General features: G+C 46.3%; 3 protein-coding genes across 7 annotated transcripts in view; 1 reads left to right on the top strand and 2 right to left on the bottom strand.

The window, feature by feature from the left end:
- The first annotated feature begins 380 nt into the window (after positions 1 to 380).
- Positions 381 to 3,705, top strand: LOC105454464. The gene is made up of 6 exons (XM_011697079.1): positions 381 to 720; positions 859 to 976; positions 1,097 to 1,459; positions 1,927 to 2,193; positions 2,282 to 2,547; positions 2,631 to 3,705. Exons 1-6 carry the CDS (start codon positions 626 to 628, stop codon positions 3,481 to 3,483), a joined length of 1,962 nt encoding a protein of 653 aa, XP_011695381.1. The 5' UTR covers positions 381 to 625; the 3' UTR covers positions 3,484 to 3,705.
- A 5,198-nt stretch (positions 3,706 to 8,903) lies between these two features.
- On the bottom strand, positions 8,904 to 16,097 carry LOC105454463 (kinesin heavy chain). 5 transcript variants are annotated; one of them, XR_974998.1, is made up of 15 exons: positions 15,529 to 16,097; positions 14,634 to 14,775; positions 13,502 to 13,675; positions 13,121 to 13,389; positions 12,778 to 13,024; positions 12,446 to 12,682; positions 11,941 to 12,287; positions 11,646 to 11,855; positions 11,384 to 11,527; positions 10,991 to 11,275; positions 10,668 to 10,853; positions 10,337 to 10,540; positions 9,844 to 10,138; positions 9,553 to 9,660; positions 9,045 to 9,191 (listed from the first exon to the last, which is right to left on the bottom strand). XR_974998.1 is itself a non-coding variant. In XM_011697076.1 (14 exons), exons 1-14 carry the CDS (start codon positions 15,685 to 15,687, stop codon positions 9,052 to 9,054), a joined length of 2,976 nt encoding a protein of 991 aa, XP_011695378.1. In that variant the 5' UTR covers positions 15,688 to 16,097; the 3' UTR covers positions 8,904 to 9,051. The 5 variants fall into 5 exon arrangements, 3 of the variants coding, with proteins under 3 accessions (XP_011695378.1, XP_011695379.1, XP_011695380.1); XR_974999.1 differs by having other exon boundaries at positions 9,095 to 9,128; XM_011697076.1 differs by lacking the exon at positions 9,553 to 9,660 and having other exon boundaries at positions 8,904 to 9,128.
- A 1,418-nt stretch (positions 16,098 to 17,515) lies between these two features.
- LOC105454462 (serine-protein kinase ATM) overlaps positions 17,516 to 24,981 on the bottom strand; it is a 15,089-nt gene continuing 7,623 nt past the window's right edge. Inside the window, exons 11-19 of the mRNA XM_011697075.1 lie at positions 24,353 to 24,563; positions 23,721 to 24,154; positions 22,329 to 22,916; positions 21,354 to 22,209; positions 20,210 to 20,977; positions 19,640 to 20,122; positions 18,996 to 19,279; positions 17,936 to 18,162; positions 17,516 to 17,830 (exon numbers count right to left, since the gene is read on the bottom strand). Coding sequence (XP_011695377.1) covers positions 17,652 to 17,830; positions 17,936 to 18,162; positions 18,996 to 19,279; positions 19,640 to 20,122; positions 20,210 to 20,977; positions 21,354 to 22,209; positions 22,329 to 22,916; positions 23,721 to 24,154; positions 24,353 to 24,563 — 4,030 coding nt within the window. The 3' untranslated portion in view covers positions 17,516 to 17,651. The remainder of the gene's footprint in view (positions 17,831 to 17,935; positions 18,163 to 18,995; positions 19,280 to 19,639; positions 20,123 to 20,209; positions 20,978 to 21,353; positions 22,210 to 22,328; positions 22,917 to 23,720; positions 24,155 to 24,352; positions 24,564 to 24,981) is intronic.

Below are 24,981 nucleotides of genomic sequence, written 5' to 3'. Positions count from 1 at the left end.
GTTTTCGAACGCAACGATGGAGGTACTGTACACGTACAGTCGAATCTCGATGTAACTCGAATCTCAAGGGAAGAGAACAACCCTTCTGAACTATGCTGAATTGACCAATCGGGTGCCACTACTCTTACCGACAGGCCTGGCAACAGCTTTTCAAACGTGCCTACAGATCGCAGCCGTGCGTTTTTACGAACGCAGCGCGGGCATTTGCCGGCACGTGTCGCGCGTATCGTGAACGTGACGGCGGCGCGGGAGCAGGGCAACTCGGTTGTGAGCCTCGGAAATCGGAGTGGATAATTGACAGTTGGACGTGGTCGGAGGGTCGGGTGGTCGTGCGGTAAGCTTCCGCGAGGAAACTCCAAGCGAATCGGCGGCGTCGCGGCGAATTCCTCGTTGAAGTTCTTCGCTCGCTCGAGGCGTCACGAACGACACAACGGCGCGGCTCTTTCAGGTTATGCCGTGCCCTGCCCCTCCTCGATCGCTGCTCCTCGGCGGGAGACGCGACCGCGCGCCGCGGCCGACGTCGCCGCGTCGTCGCCGTGGTGGACTTTGAGGGAGCGCTCCTAGCTCGCTCCGTTCTTTTAGCGCGCGCTTTTAAACGCCCTCCACCCCTTCTCTACCGTGTGCCATGGAGACCGATCGCGACGCGTTCAATTTCACGGCCGTCCTCGCCCCGGCTCTTTTAACCTTCGCCACGTGCCTGACGATCTTCTACCGGCTGAGGTGAGTCACTCGTATGCACGTGTACGTACGTCCGCACCGCACGGCGTGCGTTTCGTATTATAAAGGTTTTTCCACGTTGCTGCCCTCCCCCTCCCTCGGGTGGACGCCTCGCTCATCGCGATTACGTGTCGTTTTCAGGGCGAGATGGCCCGTGAAGGTGAACTGCTGGTTTTGCAGCGAGAACACGAAGATCTGGAGGCAGCACCTGGACTGGTGGCTGTGCCCCTGGTGCGAACAGTACAACGGCTTTGCCAAGGTAAATTGCGCTTTATCTAGCCAGTCATTTTATCCTTCTTTCATCCCACGCGCGGCTCGTCAATTTTCTGAAAGATTTTATTTCTTGTACATGTGTATACCAATGAACGCTCGGTTCCAGAATGGCGATTACGCGTACGACATTCCGGAGCAGTACGCAACGCCGAGAGTACGTACGAGATACTGCAGGCCGCAGGCCGAGGTAGGTGGCAACGGCCGTTCTCACGTCCTCAGGGGTAATCTCTGCGAGTGCTGCAACAAGCGGGAAAGCCTGAAGCTGTCGGAACTGTCCAGCTTCGAGCCCAAGAGCGAGAGGCTTTACGACGCCGAGCTGAGGGCGTTCAGGGAGCACCTGGAGGCGAGGTATCCGCTGTGCGACAGCTGCAAATCGACGGTGCGAGACGTGTTGCGCAGGCAGGCGGCGTGGCTGACTCGTTGCAAGATGCTCCTCTTCAGGCGGAGGCCGATTAAGACGCTCGTCGGTGTAAGTGCATTTTGCTGCAGGAATCGCCGTTGTTAAGATTTATGTTCGATATCCCAGACGTGTATTACATCACAATTGTGTATCGCAAATATCTCTCGATAGCTTCCATTAAGCCCGTATCAGACTGCGAATTGAAGATTGAAGATTGCGAATTGGAGATTGGAATTCGATCAGTCAATTTTAATCAGTTTAGTTCTCGATTAATCGAATTCTATTTTCCAATTCCTCAGTGCGCGGTGTGACAAGGGCTTTAAGTCTTACATCGGATTGCCTAAGCATTGGAGATTGAGGATTGCGATTTGTAGATTGGAATTGGACCAATTATCGGGGATAATTTCAATTCGTTTCACTCCAATCGATTGAATTCTGATCTTCAATTCGCAACTCGATCTTCAATCTCGTAGACTCCATGCCCTCCTCGGCGTGCAGTTGTAGCAATAAATAATCATTGACTAGTACTGTTGCAGAACGCGAAAAAATGGGAGACAACTTTCCGCGCTATCTCAACGCTCCTGGTCTCGACGGTCATATACAACCAGAATTTCATTTGGCCACCAATCGGCGGGCTGTTCTTTCACCTGTGCGCTTGCTGGGCGAGCTCGATGAGAAACCGGAGATTCGACGTACCGTTGATACCTTTATGGCTCTGCGTGATTAGTCTCGTGTTCATCGAGGATTTGACTCTGGCTCAGAATGTCTGGCTCGCGACGGAAGAGATCACGCAGTACCGCATGGTGAGCTTGAACGAACGGGAAATTATTTTATTATTATTCTCGAATGTGCTCGCACATTTACATGCAGTTTATCCATGTCTTTTTCCAGATAGAGGTATGCGCATTCATCACAGCCTTGGTGAGCATAAGATCCAGCTTGTGTAAAGGTACATTGACCGGCTCGGTGGCGTTTAAGAAGATCAAGTTGCACTCGCGAGATGCCGTCGTCTCGCCTCGGCTCGCGTACAACAGTCGGGGCAGAAACAGTAGCGCTCCGAGCGAGGCGAACGACAATATTAAACCGTCGGTCTACGCGGCGGACGAGTTAGCTTCCGCCGAAATCAAATTCGCGTTCAGCAAGTCGCATTCAGCAATGCAAGTATCTCACGTAACTTCCGCTCCCCTCGCGGTGAACGCTTCTATTATTTATCTATTTATTCCTTTTTGTTTATCTCTAGACTGAGGCAGAAGCTGTCCACGATCACGAACGCGAGCGAGCGCGGCATCAACGGTTATCTGAACTCCGTCTCTCCGAATGAGTACAGTCCACCGGACAGCTGCTACCTGAACGACAGCCTGAGCTCCCTTCTGCTGAGCGAGGAGTCATCGCCGCGAGGCGGCAGGTTCGCGAAAGCGACGCCGGCGATCTTCGAGCGGAGGGTGTACAGCTCGACAAGCTCCGAGAATCTGTTCAGGCGATCCAGCAGCGGTGCGTACAGCAGCAAGCGCAGGTGCATCCTGTCGCCGCCGAAGCTCCGATCGGTGACGCAGACCTCGTGGGTGGCGGGCGGTTACTGGCAGGAGGGTATGATGACGACCGCCACGCCGCCGCTGACGCTGTCGCGCTCATCCAGCCAGAGCTCCGGCTTCGGGTCGTCGGTCGGCTCCTCGAATCTCGCGCCCTCGCGCGAGCCGTCCGTGCACGAGTTCGACCGGTGCTCGGTCGTGTCGGAGGCGACGCGATGGTCGTGCCAGACGACGACGACGCCACGGCCGGGCCGGCAAGTCGCGAGGCACGACTCGCCGCGGCCGCAGTCGCGGTACTCCGACGTCGCGGCGGCGACGGGGAGTCGCGAGCGAGCGACGGTGCCGTCGCCGGTGGCGCTCGACGACCGCGTCCGGGAGGCGGGTGGCGCACGCAGGCCGGACGTCGAGATGCGAAACGGCTCGGTGCCGTCGGCGTTCGCCGGTCATCACGCAACGACGACGACGACGACGACGATCGTCGCGAGCCCCGGCTGGCTGTCCGCGCTGCTCTGCGGCTCGCTGATACTGAACATGATAGTACTGTGCACCACGCTGTTACGTTAAAGTACAGTCGCGACGATCGATCGCGCGGAATCGCCGCGGATGTCCGTTCTGTGTGTTCACGCGGATAATTTTTATCAATCGGCCACGGCTATTTGTTGTGATCTAGCTAGCGTTAATCGAAACGACCCCGAGTACTCGGGGGCAAATCTGTAGTCTCGAACCTCGGAAGATCCTCCGTTCCGCAGTTGTTTTTCTCTCCTCCCTCTTCGCGTGCGATCTTCCACTGCCCTTAGGTTCTAAGGATTTAATCAGGATTCAATAGAATTAAGTCTTCGGGTTACTCGGGAATATACTTAGGGGTGATGAAATCACTGCCAATTATTAATAGGGGACGAGCGCAACGTTCTACTGCCGGTGAAACAGTAAATACAGACGTTACACTGCCAATGTACTTGCTCGTCGAACATATCCGCCAGTATTCGCCTCCTCCTCTTTTATTAAGGACACACCTGTCCTCGCAGAGACGCGCTGCTGCGATGGCTCTTGTCCTTTGGCCATCGGCGTCTCGGTATTTCCGTACTGTGTATAAATTACACATTTTTTCATTTGTCCGCTTTTCTTTTTTATTACCTCTGTGCTCCAGCAAGTACATGCCCGGTTTGCCATTCTCGAAACGTGATCTTAAATTGCTCGGACGTAGGGCTGGACTTTACGGGGCAAAGTGCGCTCGCTCAATGCCGAATTCCGCGAGTCCACGATGCAATCCTTCCGGATTAAGACGTGAGGGGGACTTGGAAGACTATTCGCGCGCCTCATCTTCCAGGGGGATGACCTTGCCCGACGGGGAAAATCGCTGCAAAGTGCTTCGTTTAAAATATATCGTTTTCGTTTGTGTTTGTATATGAATATTAGAGTGCACTTTACACACACGCGTCTTCCCCTCCTCGTGCAGAATCATCCAAAGGATGGGACGCGCGAATGTCTCCCTTTTCACGTTCTGTAGTTAATACAAAAAAAAAAACGTCGAGCCTCAGTGAAAGATACGTATGGTAGCTTTATATAGGTAGTGAGATAGGTATATATACCTATATTTGTTTACGCGAATATTTTCTCGTTTTTCCATATTTATCGGTTGAAAAGAATCGATTGTACATACTGCCGGAAACTTTGTAAAGAAAAAAAAAAAGAGAGAAAAAGGAAAGGTGCGCTCTGCGATACAGGTACACACGCGCAGCGCAGGTCACTTCTTAGCCCATGGACTAGGAAACTTGTTGTACTAATCATGTTGCTTATTGTATTCCGATTATTGTATGTTTTGATATGTACGATATTGTACAATTCTACCGAATAAGAATAAAAACGTGAACTTTTACATTTACGGACTACTGTCGCCTTCACTTAATTCCTGCCGAGACGAGAGAAGATAATCCTCAAGACGCAAAGAGGTGAAACGGAGAGGTAATCGCATACGAATTGACCGAGGAACGTCGAGGAGACAAGTTTCTTAAGTGCTTGTATAACGACTTTGAAAACGTGACGCGTGAATTAAACAGGGCAAACTAGGTTTAATCCTCTCGGCTCGAAATCGTCGGACAGGGGGCGAGACAGGGATCTTTATCGCACAACGAGAGATATGTGTATGTATAATATATTTTTTTTTATTATATTACCTTATAAATATATTTCTTTCGGAGATTACTTCGCCGGGACAATATGCGGTGCGACAATAAATAAATAAGTGACAATACAGTCGTGTGATTTTTTTTCCCATTGTTCATTGCATTCTTCAATATATAAGCACTGTCGTTTTCTTTTTTTTTTCTTCGATAATCGAATAATAATAATAATAGTAACGATATCTTAAAATTACGGTTTTAATCCGAGGAGAATATTGTATTACAATTTAATAATAGTACCTTGTTAGCTACAGCCTCTCTTCTACACCCTGCATACAAATTTACTACCACCTAGTGTCTAGGAGAAACAAAAATGACGTTAGAATTGCAGCTATGAGTTTCTTTTTTTTTCTCGTATTTTTTTTCGCTACTTCGCTCTGTTCCAGATGAGGTAGATCCGAACTCGACCGCTGATGCGGTAAGTGGGTCTCTCGCGTGAGAGACAGGAAAGCAAAAATCGTTACAAAAATCGTTGCATAAATCGCGTCGGGAAACCTCAACGAGCTTTCGGCTCGCCGAGATCGTCTCTCGACAATGGAACGGGTCTTTTTTTTTTTAATGCGTGTTCTCCTTTTCGAAAAATCGCGGTGAAAAAAAACAACGAAAAGCGCTTCGCTCGTCGTCGGGACGAACGGGACTGCCGCCGGTTGTAGATCGACCTCCTCTTTAACAGTGAGACTGACTTGGATGGCTGCGTGCACATAAATCTCGCCTACTTGACTGCGGATAAGTGTGTAGTGTATCATTATTCCTTTTCTCTTTTCCTTTTTTTCCCCCCTTTCTCAGACACACGCCGGAGACATTACGAAAATAATATATACCGATATAGAGCTCTGTCTTCTTCCCCGCGCTCGTCGGCGAACATCACTCGATTACATTTTACACATACATCGTTAATAATAAGAATTCGATCGTTGCTGTTGCGCTTAATTAAAGGATTGTTATCGCCTATCACAAAGATCCGGTTAGCGATTTCTTACACATGATTTCTTACGTAATCTCGGCTTCTTAAATTACGTCGCGAAAAAGGAACGGGGCGAGGGGTGGAGGGGCGGGGAAGGGGGATCGAAATCGACGATCGCGGAGTTACAATTGTTTATCGAAGCCGATGAGATTTTCGTCGATAATTTAATTAACCGGCAGGAGAAAGAGAGAAATTCGCGGCCCGCATTGCAGGCGCAGTTATACAGTTTTCTCAGCGCAACATGATTGACGGGATGAGAAATACATTCATCAGCGTCTAAAGGGAATTACGCGCGTCGCATCGAAGAGAGAAACACTAACATTATTTAGATGTGTATTTGTGTATTATATCCTTCGATAAATACAATCGTGCATTAGAACGGCATGCTTGCCCTCCTCCGGAAGGGAACGTACCCTTCCCTCTACGCGTTCCGTCGCTAACGTGACACGTTACATGGTGTGTGTATATATATATATATATATTTATATATATGTATAATATATATATGTATCGTATTATTTACATACACCCGACAAAAATAGCTTAACGATAATTGCACTCGCATTAATGCACCACACGCTTGTCGGCCGTCTTCGCCCACGTACGAGGCAAAGAGGGGAAAAAAGGAGAACGCAACTTCCTTGTCCTCGATACAGTTATATATCACAAAAGTTGAGAGATAGATAGACAGATAGAGAGAGCGAGAGAGAGAGAACTTGAATGGTGTGATAAAAAAAAAAGAAATAGAGTATTAGCCAAATACTTGTTCTAGGGTCGCGTTTACATTATACACCTCGCTCCCCCGCGCCGTGCTCTCTTCACGAAGGAGCTTCCGCAAGGGCGCAAAACTCGCTTGTGTACCCGTGTTACCGTTAAAATAAATCCCGCGAGCGCTCTCAGTTTAGCTCGGCCCCGAGAATTTCCGCGTAGAAGGTCGACAAAAAAAATCCGTATTTTATAAATAACTTGCGACGGGCAGAGGGAGAGATTATTACGTCGATTACGAGGGTGATCGAGTCTGTCAACGCGACGGCGACAATAAACGCGGCGGGGATAACGCCCCGCGGTAACGAGGAATGCCCGAGTGCCGTGAAAGTCCATCCGTTGGCGGATAATTGCCCCGGGCCATTCCACGATCGGGTCGGGCGCGATTCGCGTTTTTTTTACAAATTGGTTCAACGATACGGCAATCTCGGGCGCGCGTGATCGTACATAGAGAAGCCTTACAAAACGGATTTACAAAGAGGACGTTGTACAATGTTTCGCGTGTAAATTGGGCGGGAAAAAGAGCGTAGAAAATGACGTGATACGAGACGCGCAAAAGAATCGCGAGCTAGGTTTAACAAACAAAAATAATATAAAAACAAATCGCGAGAATCTCTCGAAAAGAATCAACGATGACGACGCGCGAGAGCGAAGCTCCGGCCTCTTCCTCGTTCCTCCCTTCTTCTTCACTCCTTCCTCTCACGCGGAACGCGGAGACTTCATCGGCTCGCTCGTGATCGAAAGAAGCGAGGAAGAAGAAAGTTCCGAGGCCCGCCGGAAGAAGAAAGCCCGAGGCTTCTCAAGGTCACTCATTAGCCGCCGACGGGCGGCGACGGCAGCAGCAAGAGGAGCGTGTCGGGGATAAATTAATCTAAATTAGACGCACGCGAGAGAGAAACGCGGCGAACTGTATACGCACGATGTCCACGGCGGTCGTTCAAATCGCTCTACTTCCCTGTCGCGGAGATAGATCCTCGTGAATTCTCGTCGCTCCTACCGCGACAAGATCGCGCACGGTCCGGCCGCCGTGACGCGCCGTGGGCGTTCTGGAGAGACAATTCCTCGCTTGACCTTGAGCGTCAAGCGTGCCTTCCGGCGGGACGCGCACTGGGACCGCGGGGACTCCTCGGGTCCGCGACGCTAGAACTCGCAAAATTCTCGTCTCTCTCGGGGCGAAACCAGACAATGTTATCGTCAGTCGAATCAGTTTCAATTGTGACACTGAGACCCGTTTCCAGCGGTGTAGACTAACTTCAATCTCGGTTTAATACTCGCCTATTTATTTTTTTCCGGTTCTAGAAGAATCAGAAAAAAATAAAGAGCGAATTAAATCAAGACCAAAGTTAATCTACATCAGTGGAAAATGGGTAATAATTGCAGTTGTAATCTGTGTTCGCTGGGCGAGATCCTCCTCCGAGTTGCCGTCCGCGAGTTCTAGCGGCGAGTTCCGAGGATACACAAGCCTTTAAACCGTGTGCTTTCTTATCGCGAGGTATATTTTCTTACCCTAGCTAGCAGAGTGATTTCTTACGATTACAAATACTTGTGTAAGCCGCGATCGTCTTTACACTCGCTCGAAGCCGCATGTCCGATGTCGTCTTTCTCCGATCAATAAATTGGTATTTGAAACTAAACACGCTTAAGTATTTGTTGCCTCTCTTTCCCCCGAGATGCCCGAGGATTGTCCTGGGTCGACCTCGCGACCGCGCGATCCTCGAGCTGACGAGCTCGTAAAAAGATTGCGGCAAGTTTTTCCTGGCTTTTCTCTCCGTTTTTCAATTTTCGGACTCGGTGCGCGCGACTTGGATAGAGACACTAAAGTACAAATTATTCCGAGAAAGTGGCGAGAGGCTTCTCCGGGTGATTCGTTCGATTCATTTAATCTATTATCGAATCGTTATCATGCAATATATATGTATGTGACATTAAATTAAATAATTTATAAAAATTAACTATTTACATCGACAGGACATGCAGCGCTTGTGACACACACATACATATACATGTCACATATACATGTATGTATATATATATGTATATATTGTATAATTTAATGCATTTATTTTATATATATATATATATATATATATATATGTATATATACCTAAGCACATGCTTGCTCTGAGAAAAAGAGGAAAGAAACAACTAAAAGAACTGGCGGTGCTCTCTCCTTGCGGATAATATAGTACTATGCCCTTACTTCATTAATAATAATTATAACATTTATGCATATCCGTTATACATAAGAGCCGCTGGAATTCTTTTGTTTTCGTCGATGAAAGCGTTCTTGCATTCGTTTTCTGTAAAAGTGAAGGGTATTTTGGCATTATGCGATCACGTTCACTGTACGCTGTTACCCATATCTGTGTGTGTGTGAGAGAGATCAGGAACATGGAAAAAAAAGAGAGGAAAACAAATAAATCTCCAAAATAAAAATATCGGTCAGTCAAAAATAAAATTTCATATTTCATGAAATTAATCTCGATATATATATATAAAACGGATGCGGCGGTTAATCGCAACTGAGAACGTCTCAAATAATTGTAAACTCGCCATGCAAAGGGACGCGTTCGAGCATAAAAAGGGGAAGAGGGGGGAGAACGTCGCGAGGTTTGTTCGTTTTTTCTTTTCTTTTTTTCACTCGCTTATTTCCTCTTTCATAAAATCGCGCGAGAAGCTTCGTGCCAAGATAGAAGACGTAAACAAAATTCGACCCACACTTACTCTAAAGCGCAGAGCTGCCTGGGGGGCCGGGCCGCCACCCCTTTTGTAACGCAAAACCGAACAAACCCACACAACGACACACAATGTAGGTTTTTTAATTAAGTGAATCTAAAAAAAGAAAAACAAGATGATTGTATATATATATATATATGTACATACATATATATATACGTATATTACGGCGAGGGAAGTTTGCGAAAAAAAGAAAAAAAAAAGAGTGACGACGGCGACTTTATTGGCGCGGCCCGTAACCGGAGGGAGACAGAAGAGGGGGAGGAAACTACTCCTTACCACGATTGCCGGTTCTGATGGCGTTGACGTTACTCAGGTGGTGCTGACCGGCCCGAATCGGCTTCGCGATCTGCGCGCTCGGTCCGCGGCGCGCCAGATTCTTTTGCCTGACCGCCTCCTTGATCCGGTCCACCTCGTACTGGTAGCGCTTGCGGTCTCGCATCGCGCCCTCCTTGGCGTCGCGCAGCGCCGTCTCCAGGGCCTTGACGCGCTCCATCGTCGCCCGTAATCGCTTCTCCAGCTTAGGCAGTTCGCAGCGGAGGTCTGCGTTGTCCCTGACGAGCTGTTTGTGCACCTGCCATGTGCGAGAGAACGTGTGTTTTAATACGCAGTTAATATATTAATAGCGCGAATAAAAATAACGAGGACAAATTTAATTATTATATAAATCGATTAGTTAATAAGTGATGTATCAATAGAAAATATATTGGTGAAGAAATGCGAATTTCTTAACGCGTGATTTTTGCGTGCTGTTTACACGTTCGAGCTGTACCTTCGTCAGCTGGTCCAGGTTGTTCTCCAGGAAGGAGATCTTCTGTTTCTGCGCGAGGGAACCGCCGTCGTCCTCGTTATCCTCCGCGTTGATGGTCTTCTTTATTCTAGCCTGCAGATCCTGGACGAACAATTTGCGCAGATTGTGCAAGGTCTGCAGTTCTTTGGCTACCGTGTCCTCCAAACCCTTGAGATCCTTTCTCGCCTGGAATCGATTCCGACGCGACCGTGTAAATTCATTTCACCCACGATATCGTAAATTTACTTTAGACTGCTAATAAACTTAGCGACAGATCGTAACTCGTCTGTCGCACGAATTTGTCGAAACGTACTTGCTCCCGGCGCTCGTTCAACAGCAAAAGCTCCTGCAGCTTGACCGTCTTGTTAGCCTCCTCTTGCTTCAGCCGCTCGTAATCGGCCTGCATCTGCTGATGCGCCAGAGTGAACTTCTGATTGAGATCCTTGAGCTCGCTGATCAGCTCCTGCTTTTCGGACAGCTCGTCTCTGAGCGCGGCAACCTTCAAGCAGTATATTATAAATACAACGTTAGAAAATTTCGAGGAATCGCCGAGAGAAACACGGCGATTAAATCTAAAATTAGACAGTTAAAAATCAATATCTCCGGTTGAAATGTCGTTTCCACAAATAATATCACCTGTTTTTGATGCGCATCCCTCAGCTGATCCATCTGCTCCTCCAAGGCCACTCGCATCTTCGTCGCCGCCTCTTTCTCCTCGGCCTTCTCCTTGTTGGTGACCGCCTGCACTTGCTCGGCGGCCTTCAACTTGGCGCATTCCTCGCGCAACGCGTCTACGTCCTCTTCCAGGCCTCGCTTACGCGTCTCGGCCTCCTTCATCGACTCCGACAGCGTTTGCATACGGGCCTCGTGCTGCGAGATCAACAGTCGGCATTCGGCCAAGTCCTTCTCGTACTCGGAAACCTGGGCATTTGCGCAAAAAAAAAAAAAAAGATCAATCAGAGGAAAATGCAGGGAAGAGATCGGTGATTAATGCGCGATGACGTGAAACGCAGTCGCGCGACCACTCACTTTCTTGTTGCAGTCCACTTGGAAGCTCTCCAATCCCTGACATCGCTGGACCAAATTCTTCACCTCGGACTTCATCTTGCTGATAAATAGCCGCGCCACCGTGAACTCCTCCTCCAGTTTACCGTTGCTCTCCGGCGGTGCGATCTTAAATTCAAATTGAGATCGGAATGAACAAAGCCGACCAAGTTTACATTAAATAAACCATAAAAATCTAACTCTTTACATTTTTATTTTTGTTTATAGATATTTGACATATCCTTACCTTTAGATTCTCGTTAGACTCGCCACCGATAGCCACGCCGATCTCTCCCAAGTCTTTCAGGAAGTTCGCTAGCATCTCCGCGATGCGCTTCCTTTGGTGGGCCGACATGTCGCGCAATTGTTGCAACTCGGACGCGGTGTTGTTTAAAGCCACTTGTTTAGCCAGGAGCTCCTCCGTCATCGATTCCTGTTCTTTGTTCTTCAGCTCGACCTAAAGTTAGAACATCGTGAATAAAAGTTCGTCCAAAGCTTTTCCCGAAGAGTAGCCTCTTCGCCCATTGTTCGCACGTAGTTACCTCTTGTGACTTTTGGTCGTAGTTGACCGCAAGCTCTTCCAGCGCTTGCAGCACCTCCTTCACCTCCTCCTTAGCGCTCTCGTTCTCCTGCTGTATTCGATTCATCTCCTGCTGCAACTGCTCGTAATCTCGTCTTGCGCTGGCGATAAGTTCCTCCTGTTCATCCATCTGCTCCTTCAGCTTCTCAACGTACTGCGACTGCTGATTGATCTCCTCATCCTTGTCGTCCAGCTGTTGGTACAGCCTCTCGCGTTCCTCCTCGAGCTTCTGCCTCTCCTCGTTCGAAAGGGAACCGATCATGAGACCGCCGCCGGGAGTAGCAGGCATCGGACTGTCGTCCAGTTTGACTGGAACAAAACAAAGTTTTATAATCAATGATCATCAAAACGTACACGTCTAGTCTCGCAGAAAGAAATTACAGTTTTACAATTCTAATCTTTTACATTTGATCTGTCGTCTTAATATATAGGACAATTAGGCGGCCGATTTTGTGTGTCTTCTTTACCTTCGACGGGTGCAGTGATCGGTGTGGTAACATCCGGTCCTTCAACCAGGCTAACCTGCTCCTCTAGTCTGACGGTCTCACCCTGCCGCCAACGCGACAATTCCGCCTCCAATTTGTCCACCTTGCCCTTCCATCTCGCCACTTTATCTTTCTCGCGCTCGTAACGACGTTTCCATTCTTCGGCCGTCAACTCCTCGTTGACGCACACGACGTTCTTGATGGTCTTGGCGCGTTTGCCTGCAATAAACGTATTCCACAAAATCTGCCGGCAACAGAGCGCACGCGCTGTCGTGCGTGAAAGAGATATAGTACAGTATATCTATAATACTAACCGAAATCTAAGGTCGATTTCGTTTCGGATTCGTTGAAGCTAGCGGGGGAGCAACAGATGATGATTGTGGTCCTGGCGTTGCCACCCAAGGATTCTTGCAGGATTCTCGTTAGCTTGGAGTCACGATAAGGAATGTGAGTCTTATTGCCGTCAGCCAAGGCCGAGATTACGTTACCAAGTGCAGATAGAGATTTGTTGATGTTCTTCGCCTCGTCTAGCACCGTTCCTTCTGCGCCGGTTTTAGAAACCTAAATGAAACGCAGGAAACATGAAAAATATAATAATAGTGGACGAAAGTAGATAAAAGATAGAAAAAGGGCGTATTTCTCATCGTCTAATCTCACCTTTTCGGAACCGGCTAAATCGACGAGGTACAGCTTGCCGGAGAGTTTCTTTTGATTCTCCAAATTCTCTTGTTTAACGTTTATAAGGAAAACGGAATGAGAACGTGAGCTGTGCTCGTTCATGTTGGTCACGGCGATGTGCCGGTTTGACTTGCCCTCCTCTATCACCTCAAACACCTCCTCAGGACTAGAAACAAACCGCTCGGTCGCGCCTTTCACGAACGGCACCCGGTTCTTGTCTTCATGTACGCTTAAGTTAACCTTAGACACTGCAATGGAAAAACACAGAGATTTATTTTAGGAGAAGCGTATCGATTGTGTGTCAAAATTAAATTTGTTTTTTTTCCTTCAAGTAAATAAATGTAGCGAGAGAGGACTCACCGTCGAGAAGATCCCTGATTTTATCCATGTAAATCTCAAAGTATGATACTTTGATATGGAATTCCAAGTTCTCCTCCATGCCGTAAATATGATTGAAGATGTCATTGACGATTCTCGGGATGATACCCTGTTTGTTAGGATCGCCGATGACTCCCTCCATTGTGTGCGTTTTACCTGCCCATTAAGAATGTGTAAGAAAAATGCTTCAATTTTATGAAATCATGGTATGAAAAATATCTGAAAGATCGAGAAATTTTTTTTCCCGAAGTTTTGAATAGAAATCTTAGAACAAAAATCACAAGATGTACACGTTATGATTTTTGTTTTAACATGTCCACTCAAACTTCGGAAAAAAATTTCTCGAATCTTTCAGATATTTTCCATACGTTGATTTCATAAAATTGAAGCATTTTTAGATATAAATAAAGAATATACAATTTCTAAGCGAAACTCTAAAAATCTCAAACGAAACTCATATAATACTTGCAAAAACTAAATCTTTAAAGACTGATTATATTTCTTTAAAAATTAATGAAAGATTAAGAAAATAATCTAAGAGATTATTTCTTTAAAGATAAAATATTGTGAGAGGTCGAAGATCCAAAACACAATTTTAGTGTCAGGAATAATATATTTCTTACCGAGATATGAAAGAGATACGAAAGAAACTTAGCGCTATCGCCAACGTAATATATCGCCGATCACCAAACAAAGACTGACTCGCTATTCTCATCCACGATGCACGCAGCACGAAACGAGAAGATTCCTCGACCGTTAAAAAATAAAAGTGCATCGCCAAAAATGAATATGATCGCCCGCAGGTCGCGCTATCTCGCGATACTGTCGCGCTTCTATAACCGCGCCTCTTACAATATTTAAACAAAAATAAAATAAAATAAACATTAAAATATCTTGAGAATTTTGGATTTTTCCAAGTTTTTCTGGACGGTAAACACCTGGAGGTCGATTGTGTATCTTGAAATGAGATGAAAATTACAAAAATAAGCAAATTCACTAGATATTGGCCAATGAAATTAAAAATCATTCTAGTGAATTTGCTCACTTTTGTAATTTTTATATTCCGAGATACACAATTGAGGGCCTCATTCTATGATAAAAAAAGACTTTTTACCTGACGATGTTTGACCATATGCAAAAATGGTTCCGTTATATCCTGCCAGGACATCTGTGACGATAGACTTTGCGGCCTCATTGTAGACTTTGTCTTGCGTTGCATTCGGTTTAAATACTTTATCAAAGAGGTATACTTTGCCCTACAATCGATATATTATTTAGCCAAAAATTCAGAAAACGCTAAGCTTTCAATAAAATATCTTATTATTAATAATCTAGTTATTACAGTGTTGGCCGTAGGTATAAAGCACCCTCAGTTTTTTGCATTTTCTTGGAAAAGGTAGTAATAAAAATCAAAATTCAAAGGACTGACAAAATATTAAAATTGTTATAAAAATAAATATTATTTTTCAAATAAAACCACCTCTTTATTTTTCGTTAAATATAGAACGTTTACGTATAAATTTGTGGGGATGCTTTGTATTTACGGGCCAAGACTGTACAACCAAAACAAAACTTTCCTCATTTCTTAACTACTACAACTATAATAATCTATTCATCGTAAACTTCTAATTAAAAGTAAACACCCGTAAAATTTCAATTATACGAAAGATATCGAGTCGCGAGAGAATTACCGTTGCATTTATCGCGCGTACCGTGTTTTTGCAATAATTTAAACTCCCAAAAGATTAATACGATACGAACACAGAATGCTAAACGCAGAACGTTTAAAATCCTTAGCAACATGTGCGCTATGAGTCATAGCTCCACATCTATCACGGATCTATATACACACACACACACACAGAGAGACCTATATAGGACGACTATTATCTACCACACGATATATGCAACAATAAGGGAGAATGGGAACACATTGAGCATCCCGCGACGAGATCGAACGTCGAACGTCGACGTTCACGTAGGCGCGAGGCGCCCCCCGGGAGACGTACCCCGATGGAGATGCAGTTCTCGTCGCCGCCGGACGGGAACTTGACGATGAACTTGGAGCCGGCCTTCTCCTCGGAGTCGTTGAGCGGCCGGAACCTGCAGACCACCTTGATGCTGTCCTCGGCGGCGATCTCTCGCTCCCGCGGCGTCTCCATGGCCATTGCGTGCGGGGAGGTGACGACGGTGACGACGACGACGGCGGCAGGCGATGACGAAGAGGTGCGTGCGTGTGCGCGCGCGCGCGCCCGTCCGTCCGTCCGTGTATTTGTATATATATATGTACGTGTGCCTGGCACTCGACTCGGTGGTATCGGCGCGGCCGATACTCCTCTTCTCTAAGCTATATTCTCCCCGATGCCTCCGACTATCCGCGGCTACGATTGCACGTAGAGTGAGGCATGTAGGCGACGGGATGGCATACAGGCGCGTACCGCATGAAGGGACCACCTCCGTCTACCCCTATATCTGTCTCCTTCCCTCCCTTCCCCGGCTCCTACCTCTCGCCTCCTCTCGCCACGCTCCGCTCCGCTCCGACAACCAGGCACTGGCCCGTCTGTCTGTCACCGTTCCACGCCGAGCAAGCAAGATGGCGGTCGATGAGTGGCTGGCTGACTGCAGGCCTGATCCTGGGGCCACCACGAGGCCCGCTCCGGGAACGAGGCCTCGGCGACGAGGCACGACAGGCAACGACGCTTCGGCAGGACCCGCCCGCCCGCACTCGCTCTCTCCTCTCTCTCTCCCCCGCCCACCCTCTTTCTTCCTCTTTTTCGATCTCTCTCTCTCTCTCCCTCCCTCTCGCCCTCGTTCGATTCGAAAATCGCGAGTCCCCGCGTACCGTTCTCTTCCGCTGCGAGGACGGAGGCGATCACGCGCGGCGGCTCTGTACACACGGCCTATACCTCTTTCGGGAGAGAGAAACTCTTCGCGAGTGCGATTCCCCGAGTGCGCCTCGCGCGCGCGCGCAATCGATGACGGAGTCCGCGGAGTCGGAGAGACGTGACGGCGGCCCCCGACGCGACGTTGCGCGCTACATACGGCCCGCAAACACCTACACGTCTACACCTACACCTTCATTATCATCATTACAGGTCCGGCGGCACTGCCACTGTCGCCCCTCACCTTTTCCGAGGGAGATATGCCATCAGGCACTGCCAGCGCGATATGACTCTGTTCTTAGCAAATCATCATTCTTAATTATTTGCACCTCGACAAAAATTATTATTATTGTCATTAACAAATCTGTAGGCGCGGCAATTAGAAATTTTCCAATCCTTCGAGGCGAGATCTCTTTTATCGCTCCGCGCGCGTTCCGCCTCGTAATCGCTCTCATTACTCGCACCTCGAGCAGAGAGTTATTATTATTGTTATACTTTCATTACACGATTACATTCCTACACTTACACCTCCTACCCGACGACGAAAATCATGAGCAGGGACGCCGAGGCTGCGGAGACCTTGCCGTCTCATCGCGATTAATCTGTCTCGCGTGTCTTACTCTCGCGCCCGACTAGTTTCCGCACCGTCACAGCTGTTCGTTCCCGCCCGACGAACGAACGAAAGGACGCGCTTTTCTTTTACTCCGGAGTCAATCAATGTCGCGTGGACACTATGTTTATTTATGTCGCAGGAGATACTATAAGCGCTCGAGAGACTTCAGATATATTTCGCAACCAACAAGTTTTTCGGAAAAAGCTTTACCTTTGTCGTCCCTTTCATATACTTGCACTTTGTTCGATATATATAATAATGATTAGCGCTTTCTCTCTCTCGATACGGATATCTCCTTCAGTTCAAAATTTGAATTTGAAATTTCTGCGCGCGGTGCAGAATGGTGCAGCTGATTGTAAGGGGAACGCACACTTCCCGGGAGCGCAAAGGCGATACATATCGATAATAATGCCGACATACCTCGACATGTCGATGCATTAATTTACCGAGCCGCCACAATACGATTGGGTTACGAATCGGTGGATACTAGAACATATCGATAAAAGAGAGGAACTTTACTTCGTTATAAAAATCGTAGTAGATATAAAAAAAGACACTTTCGAATGTACATTATAAATTAGGTATAAAAAAACTTATCCTACGAGTATTTACTGTATAAAACGTTCACTGGTTTTTTTCACAAGTACGGCTGCCAGCCGCAGTAAACCCGGCACAGATTCGCGGGGTCCCGCGCCTCCTGCAGAAGCCTCTCCACCTGGCCGGGAACGCTGGACACCAGGCAGTCCTCGGTGCCTTGCAGCTTCTGCTCGATCCTCAAGAGCGCCCTTTTGGCGATCGTGTTGGTTTCCGCAGGTACTGAAGAAGGTGAAAATTAATTAACGACGTTCGGGACGGCGTTATAATCAAATCAGGAAAGCAACGAGTTCACTCGAACTTCCGATCTCAATTAATTCCCCTTACCTCGTCCGCTGTTCTCCGAGAAACGTTTCACGACGTCGCTCTGCATCTTGCAGGCCTTCTCCGGCGTGATCGCCCACGAATAGAGCGGATCGTACAGCAGAACTTGAAGGAGGGTGATGATAATCTGTCTCTGATCGCGCAGCATGGTCATTGTCACCTCGCAGCTGCGCCTCATGGTGCCCTCGATGCCAGAGGCGCCCATGGCGACCTCGATGTCCCTGGTTAGTCTGCAATGGAGGCGAGATGTTAATAACAACGTTTGAATAAAGAAAGATTACAAAAGTTTCAAGAATTCGGGGTTGCCACAGAAAATGAATTTTGAAATTCCCTGACTTTTTTCCACGATTTCCAAACAACAGTGGAAAATTTTCCATGATCAGTGTCAAATATATAATTCTAAATTTTAATGTTCAGAAGAATATACATATTACAAGAAAAGCTAACTTATATTATTAGAAGCGACATAAATTTAGAAGATTTAATAACATAATATAATCCCAAGGAAATTCAGGTCAACAAATTATTAACATTTTTGACATTGTTGCTTTGATGCTATACACTAAACTGCAAAAAAAATTCCTTTGATATAATTGAATTTTCCGTTGCTTGGAGACCTGACAAAAACTCAGTGGTAAAAGCAGAAAAATTCCTGTAGACATTTCTTTAATATCGCTAAATATTCAGAATATTTTCGATTGTGATAACAGAAAGAAGTCTCGAACAAAACCGTAATTTTCGAAAATTTCTTCGATTTTTATACAAAATCATTTTATTCTGTTATATTTTCTATTGTTTAATTCTAGAAAAGGATTTTCAAATCAGCAATACATACAAAAAATATAACGATACCGAACTGTCTATTTAAGAGTTACAGAATCGGGGTGGATCCTTTTTAAAAAGCAAAATTAAAAATTCCAGACTCTTTTATATATTTCCCTGACTTTTCCCGGTTTTCTAGGTCTGTGGCAACCTTGAAGAATATTTGACATGAGATTCTAATAAATTGTAAGAAAATCCTTTAATGGTTTTTCGCAGACAGAAATGATTCGTATGACTTTACCTGAAAGGAATTGTCTCTGGAATGGGCAGGAGCTTGCCCTGCTCGAAAGCCACCCCAAAATCGATGTGCACCACTTCGGCGGTGCGCTCGTCGATCAGGATGTTACTCAGATGTCTGTCGCCGAGGCCCAGAATGTAACCCGCGATGGACGTGGTGGCGACGCTGCGTGTATACGTGAGCGTTCGCTCGACCCAGGTCTCGGGCGATCGATACTTTTCCTCGAAGAAATGATGGAACGCCGGCTTCATACGTTTGCAGCACTCGAGGAAGACTTTCAATTTAACCTTGGACAGATCGCAAGACAACAGAAGATAAAGAACTCTACAGATCCGAAAACACGGTTGAAAAATTTAATTTTGATGTCTAAAAAAAATTTCATTTTTAATCTGTAATTATATAACAGAATTTTTATTAAAATATGAATGCCCGTGTATTTTACTAAAGAGAAACAATTAATGTCAGGATTATTAAAAGTTAATATAATTTGATTTTAAAAAATATAGAATTTTCGAAAGATTAAGTTAAATAGATCAAAAAACTAGAACAATTCTCATTGAAATGTATCATAATAAAGTTCACGTCTTAAGTCTGTCAGAACAATTAGTGGACTGAGAATAACGGAGAGATTTCTAGCCATCATTTACCTCGTTTGATTCTTGCGCGACGTTCTTCAACTTGTTCCTGGCCGCATCCGCGGTTAGGTCCCGCGGATAATACTTTTTGTGCAAACCGGGCGCGTCCGGGCTGCTCACCAGAGTCGCCGTGATCGGCAACGTGTTGTCGCACCACTCCAGCACACCCGACCTCTGCGTCAGCGGCACCACTTTGTACGTTCTGATACGTAGATTCCGCCGTTGCGTCTCCTTACACGTGCGCAGCAGCGTGTTCATCACGGTAAAGACCTGCTGCATCACCGCGTCCTGCCGTAGGTCGTCCTTCCCCTTGACCAACTGCCGGCGCTGCACGCCGTCGGTCCCGTTGCAGATGATCTTCTTGGGCGCGTTCACGCCGCCGACAAACTCGTAGGAATTCTGATACGAACGCACGCCAACCACGTTGTCGTAGTTGCGCGATCGGCTCACGGGTAGACTCAGGGTCGGTAGGAGAACGTTGTTCAGATTCTTGATCTGCGAAACCGGAGTCAGTTATCGTATCGCGATCTACGATTATTATTCTTTCCGAGAAGGCATCAAAACAATGATGAAAGAAATTACCTTGGTTATTGGCTGATCCCGCGATATCGAGTTGCGTTCATTGGGAACGCATTTGCCCTTGGGTTGCCAATAGGCGAAACTCAGCAGCGCCCGCGACAGGTTTTCCATTTCGTGAATGATCGCTCGCACAGGGGAGTCGGCCAGTTGGCCAAGGAGCTTCTTGGCACCTAGCACGCGACGCTCCTCCTTCCTCGTGACCGTCGAGCTCGCGTCGTACTCGTCGTCGCTGTGCAAATTCTTCAGCGCCAGCACCACGGGCAGCGTGTGATACGGGTGTTCCAGGGCGCATCGTTTGAGGATCCGGAAGATCCGTGCGGAGAAGCTATGCTGCTGCGTGGTGTCGTTGCTTATGTGAGCGGCCAGCTGCGGCACCAGCGGCACGAACTTGAACGACGGCACGGTATCCAGATTGGCCAGCAGATTCTTGTTCACCTCGTCGTCGTATATGTTGTCCAGCCAGAGTGCCACCAGTCGGAAGATCAGCAGGTCGTGCTCCTCACTGCTGCTCAGCGTCTTCAGGTAGTACTTCAGAGCCTGCGCGAGATAGTTGCGCCTCTCCTGCTCGATATTCTTCAGCTCGGCCGCGTCGTTCGACGTTTGCCTCTGATTGATCATCATGGCGCGCTTCAAGTATTGGTTCTTCATTTGCGCGTGGTCCACCTTATCCGCGCTGCTGCAAGCGTATTCCTTCAGTGCCTCGTACGTTGGCGAGTTCATGTACATACTAATTTGCTGATACTGTGCATCGGCAAAGCGCGCCAGTGCAACCTATGATGAAAAACGTATATAAAGTATACCAGGGTAAATAAGATTCCTTCTACTGAGTTAATTTAATTAGTTGAAAAGTTGAACGCGATAATAAAAATGAAGCTTAAAATTTAAGTAACTTGAAAGAAAGATAAATTTTTTCCGTAAATGTGTTCGTATATAATATTTAAAAATTTTAAAATTAAAGTTTAAAAATTACATATATAATTACATATATAATTACATATATAATTACATATATATATTTTTTAAGCATTATCTCAATATATAATTGATTCAGAAATTTCGTAAGTAAAAAATAAAGTTCATAATAATAAAGTATAATTTAATATTTCTCAATTAATACTGATCACTTTGCATACATTTATCCTCTCACCTGTGTATCGTGTAAATTTTTTACTACATCTGGTGTCGGCTTGTGGATAGCCTCGCTGGTCTCAATGGACACCAAGTAATACTTTTGTATCACCGCCTGAGGATTTTCAGACTTGGTCTCCGCCATCCAGTCACCATAGACCCGCAGAGCCTTGGCTCTCAGACTTGGCTTCGGATCCTTCCTCTCGATCAGGCTCCGTAACAGACGGCGTGCTATCACCTGCTCGCCTTTCATCCATTCCAAGAGCGATTCTTGATAGAGCAGTTGGTTCTCCAGATTCGTAGGTAGATTTTGGTGCAACTTGAGAGTTCCCAACGCTCGGGTGGCCACCGAGAAGTTTCCCTGATCCTCCGCGATCTTCGCCAGATCCAGGCAAGTGGCAAAAAATGCCTCCTGCACATTCGCATCCGTTCGTAGGGGCTCACGGATGCGGCACATGACGATACGCTGCCACAAGATCGGTTCGACGTGATCGAACTGACCGATCAGGCTGATTTGGTTCCAGCGTCGCAAAATCACCGGATACGTCTCTTCCGGGGAATCAGCTGCCCAGCTCAGCTGCTCGATCTCGCGCAGCAGCCGCAATTGCGACAGCTTCTGATTGATCGTTTTGCTGCTCTCCGGGCTGATCACTCGCAGCTCGTGGATCACGCTCATACGGCCGCACTCGATCGCCCGATCCGTGCCCCGCCGGTCGCTCTCGTGGAAGCACTTTAGCGCGTGGTAGTGGTGCACATGGAACGCGTTCTCCAGTGACTCCAGTCGCAACTGCTGAGATTGGAAGTCGTTGTAACTGGCAACGGTGGCGTCGTTGGCGGGTAGGTCCCACTTGCCGAGTCTCCAGGCGCATTCGTAACTACGAGGAAGAAATTCGTTTTTTTATCAATTCTTATACGATGATCCATCGTAATCAATAACACACATTAATTTTCTACCTGCAATTTTTGTTTTTGTAATTCCATATATGTAATTCACCTGAATTTCTCATCCAAATTACCGCCCAAAAATTGCAATTGCAGAAATTGCAGTCCCGAGTGGTGCAGCGCCTTTGCCATCTCCACCCTGGCGTTCGTCAGCGACGAGGGATTGTGGGACAGCTCGATGTCCTGCGCGAGCATGACCTCATTCCAGCGATTGGTGCGGGCGTAGTATTGCACGCGGGAGTCGTGATCAAGCACGTGCGACGACCCGGCGCCGGATTTGGCGTCCGGATCGCTGATGTTCAAGTACGTGTCCAGCATGATGTTCTGCAGCACCCGGCCGATCTCCGGCTGGCGTTCGTAGATGTAGTCGATTCTCGGGTCACTGCTGAAGTCCGGATAGCCCGTTGAGATCGACCCGCAGGCGAGTTGCGCGAACAGCAGGGCCGTGTAGTACGCGGAGCACTTGTGCGCCGCCCTGGCCAGGTAGACGTACTCGAGTCTTAAGATCGCGCCGTCCGGCAGCTGGGCGCGCACGTGGTTCACCACGTCCAGCATGCGGCGTACGATCTTCTGGTCGCAGCTGTCGCCTTTCGACGTCGGCGATACGGTGGTCTCCGCCTCGTTGATCGCAAAATGTTTCCTAGCAATTGATTTGAGATATGAACATAACATCTCATAACATTAAATCCTTCATCGTTTGAGCGCTTACATATCAGAGTTGCCACAAATTCTTCATTCTAAAATTCCATGACTTTTCCATGACTTCCAATAATATTAAAAAAATGTTTTATGTTCGTTTTGATTTGAAAACTATTTGAGAACTGTTAAATATTTTGTTAAGCAATTTAACATAGCAATGTAAATTACTATTACTGTCGTACGTTGATGTTGCTCGTACTTAATTGCTAAGTTATTAGTATTCCTTTATCCTTTTCTTTTATCAATATGTATATGCGCACAATTCTTTTCCTCTGCTTACAATACAAGAAACATGTAAATATAGATTCTTTTGTATAAAAATTAAATCTTGTTTATTGGAATCTCCGACTTGCTATTATACAAAGATTTACAAACTTGAAAGAAAAATTACAAAAATTATAAAGTCAATTTTAATTTTATTAATTTGTTCACAAGTGACACAAGAAGTTTAAAAAAAAGTTTTAAATAAATTTAAAATTCCAATGCTTTCAGTAAAGCATTTTAAACCTCCATTAAAAAAAGAGAGTTTACATTAGCTAACAAAACTGTATAAGTGTGTGATAAACGTATATTAAACTTCTTTAAATCTACGAATTTTAATTTTCCAGAAAATTTTGTAAAATTCCCTGACTTTTCCCTGATTTCCATGATCATTTTCAATTTCCCTGACTTTTCCCTGATTTTCATTTTTGTGTGGCAACCCTGCATATGGTTTATATGCATATGATTAATAAACTAATAATACCTGAAGAATTGATTGACGCAATCACACATGGCGCCGATGAAGCTGTCGTTTTTATCGATAACGAGGTAAACGATTCTTGGCAGAATCAGCTCGCAGAATTCGACGCTAAGTCGGCAAACCGACAGGAAGTGCTCCAGGTAGGAGTCCGCGAAGCATTCGGCGACACTGCAGGTGATCTTGATGATCCACTCGGCGTAACTTCCGCCACTGACCGTCCACAGCGGATTTTCCGGATTCATTACGACGCGAAATCTCGCGGCGTCCACGTAAAAGGACGTCTGCTTGACAGCACGGTTACGAGCAAATGGTCGGATATAGTCGATCTTCAGAGGTGCGCACTCGAAGGCGTTCGACAAGTTCTTTGAGTACTCGGGGTCAACTAGTTTTTGGCCGTAGGTGGTTGACAGCACCGAGTAAAGGGCATCGGCGCTTACCTTGAACGAATATATAATATTCATTCATTAATATATTATTCATGCTAAGATTTTTAAAAGTATTTTTTTAAGAGAAACGATACAATTAAATGCTAAACACCCTGATGAAACGAAAATTTTAGTTTCTGTTTGTGACGTTACAATGAAATGAGAATTTGAGATAACACGAGATTTAAATTGTAATTATGTAATAGAAACCTTGCGAAGTTCCACCGAATTTTCCACGAGAAAGCTCGTTAACATCGCGATAGATCGATAGGTCAGAGCCTCTATCGCGAAGTCCGCTTCTTGGACGAGACTTCCGACCGGTCGCAGAGCCACTGTCGAGTCTATCGGGCCTAGTTCGCCAAGGCATTTGGTGGCCTCCATTGACACGTGCGGATTAGACGATTCCGTCAGCTTGATGAGTCTGAGGAGTGAGAATTTTTGAAAATTTATTATGTGTGATAAAATAAAAAAAATGTAGAAACGAGAGGACATCAAAGAGAAAGAGATTAAATATATATATATATATATATATATATATATATATAAACCTATTTACGCTAATCGGTTAAATAGTTATTGCAGATTACGAGACGAGAGAGCATTATCTACACACGACGCATGGAGCCGTATAAGAACGCTGCGTTAACGACGGACGACAATGCTCGACTTCCGCAAGCGTGTCCAAGAAGCGTACGATTTCATCATTAGCAGAAATTTGTTTCGTGACGTATCAACGGACCTCGGAGGAAGGTGAATTTATTTCAAAGATTATGCTTTCGACTAACAAATCGGCACACTGTACGTATGGATATTATTTCAACTCTTTTTCTCGCGCAATT

The sequence above is a fragment of the Wasmannia auropunctata genome, unplaced genomic scaffold, assembly GCF_000956235.1.
Source record: "Wasmannia auropunctata unplaced genomic scaffold, wasmannia.A_1.0 LD335985.1, whole genome shotgun sequence".
NCBI classification, from domain to species: Eukaryota; Metazoa; Arthropoda; class Insecta; order Hymenoptera; family Formicidae; genus Wasmannia; species Wasmannia auropunctata.
Note: the sequence above shows the minus strand (reverse complement) of the source record. Positions and strands in the feature narration are given on the sequence as shown.